Source organism: Eimeria mitis, genomic scaffold (genome assembly GCF_000499745.2).
Source record: "Eimeria mitis Houghton genomic scaffold, Emh_scaff7915, whole genome shotgun sequence".
In the NCBI taxonomy this organism is placed as follows: Eukaryota; Apicomplexa; class Conoidasida; order Eucoccidiorida; family Eimeriidae; genus Eimeria; species Eimeria mitis.
The window spans coordinates 537-1715 of record NW_013575814.1 but is presented as its reverse complement, the minus strand read 5'-3'; the positions used below and the strand labels follow the sequence as shown (position 1 = coordinate 1715).

At 53.8% G+C, this 1179-nt stretch overlaps 1 protein-coding gene across 1 annotated transcript; it reads right to left on the bottom strand.

Annotated features, from left to right (window-relative positions):
- Nucleotides 1-8: 8 nt before the first annotated feature.
- EMH_0093120 (uncharacterized protein) lies at nt 9-1020 on the bottom strand (the record flags this gene model as incomplete). The annotated part of the gene is made up of 2 exons (XM_013501950.1): nt 9-880; nt 1017-1020. 2 exons carry the CDS (start codon nt 1018-1020, stop codon nt 9-11), a joined length of 876 nt encoding a protein of 291 aa, XP_013357404.1.
- Nucleotides 1021-1179: the final 159 nt, after the last annotated feature.

Below are 1179 nucleotides of genomic sequence, written 5' to 3'. Positions count from 1 at the left end.
AGTACAGTCTACAACCACACACACAAGTGCAGCAGCAAACCGCAGCTCTCAGCTTCTTTTTGCTGCTGCTTTTCCTCCTCCACATTCTCTCCCTCCAGCAGCTGTTGCTCTCGCAGCTCCTGCTGCTCCTGCTCCTGCTGCTGCTGCTGCTGCAGCTGCTGCTGCTGCAGCAGCTGCTGCTGCTGCTGCTGCGGTTTCTGTTCTAGCAAAGCTAGAAAGATATCGTGTAGGTGTTCTTTGAGCAGCAGCAGCCGCAGGTCTGGCTGCTGGTATGCTGGGTGCAGCAGCACGGTGTATAGACAGAGAAAGTAGTTGACGAAGCACGGGGGAAATATATATTCTATCCACAGCAGCAAAGTTTTGTGAGCTGAGAGCCGCTGCTGCGGCTGCTGCAGCAAGCCCGCATGCAGCAGCAGCAAACGAACTCTGCTGCAGCTGATACCCTCCAGAGGCTGCAGCACTGCAGCAGGAGGCGGGGGGCAGCAAGGAGCAGCAGGAAGACCAGGGAGAGGAGAAACATATCTCTCATCATGTACTGTTGCTGCTGCTGCTGCTGCTGCTGCTGCTGAGCTCCGCTGGCGTCGAGATGTGCTGCTGCTGCTGCTGCTGCTGTTGCACTTGCTGCTGTTGCTGCTGCTGCCGTCTACATCAGGTTTGCGTTTGTCTTCTGCAGCAGCAGGCGTCCCTTCTTCCGTCGTTCTTTCCTGCTGCTGCTGCTGTTCCTGCTGCTGCTGCTGCTGTTCCTGCTGCTGCTGCTGCTGTTCCTGCTGCTGCTGCTGCTGCTGCTGCTGCTGCTGCTGCTGTGCTGCAGCAAGCCACTTTCTCAGCTCCAGCAGCCGCAGCAAGTCGAAGACATCGGCCCCCCCCAAAAGGATTTCTGCTGCAGTGCAGTTCACCGCAAACAGCTCTGCTGATTGCTGACTAAGGAGACTCGCCGCGGAGACACCCCCCCCTGTCTCCTCCTCCACAAACCTAAACAAAAATAGATATATATACACATACACACACACACACACACATATATATATATATATATACAGAAAGAGAAAAAGAGAAAGAGAGACAGAAAGAAAAAAAGAAAGAGATAGATATATGAACTGAAAACAGCTCTGCTGATTGCTGACTAAGGATACTCGCCACGGAGACACCCCCCCCTGTCTCCTTGTCTACAAACCTAAA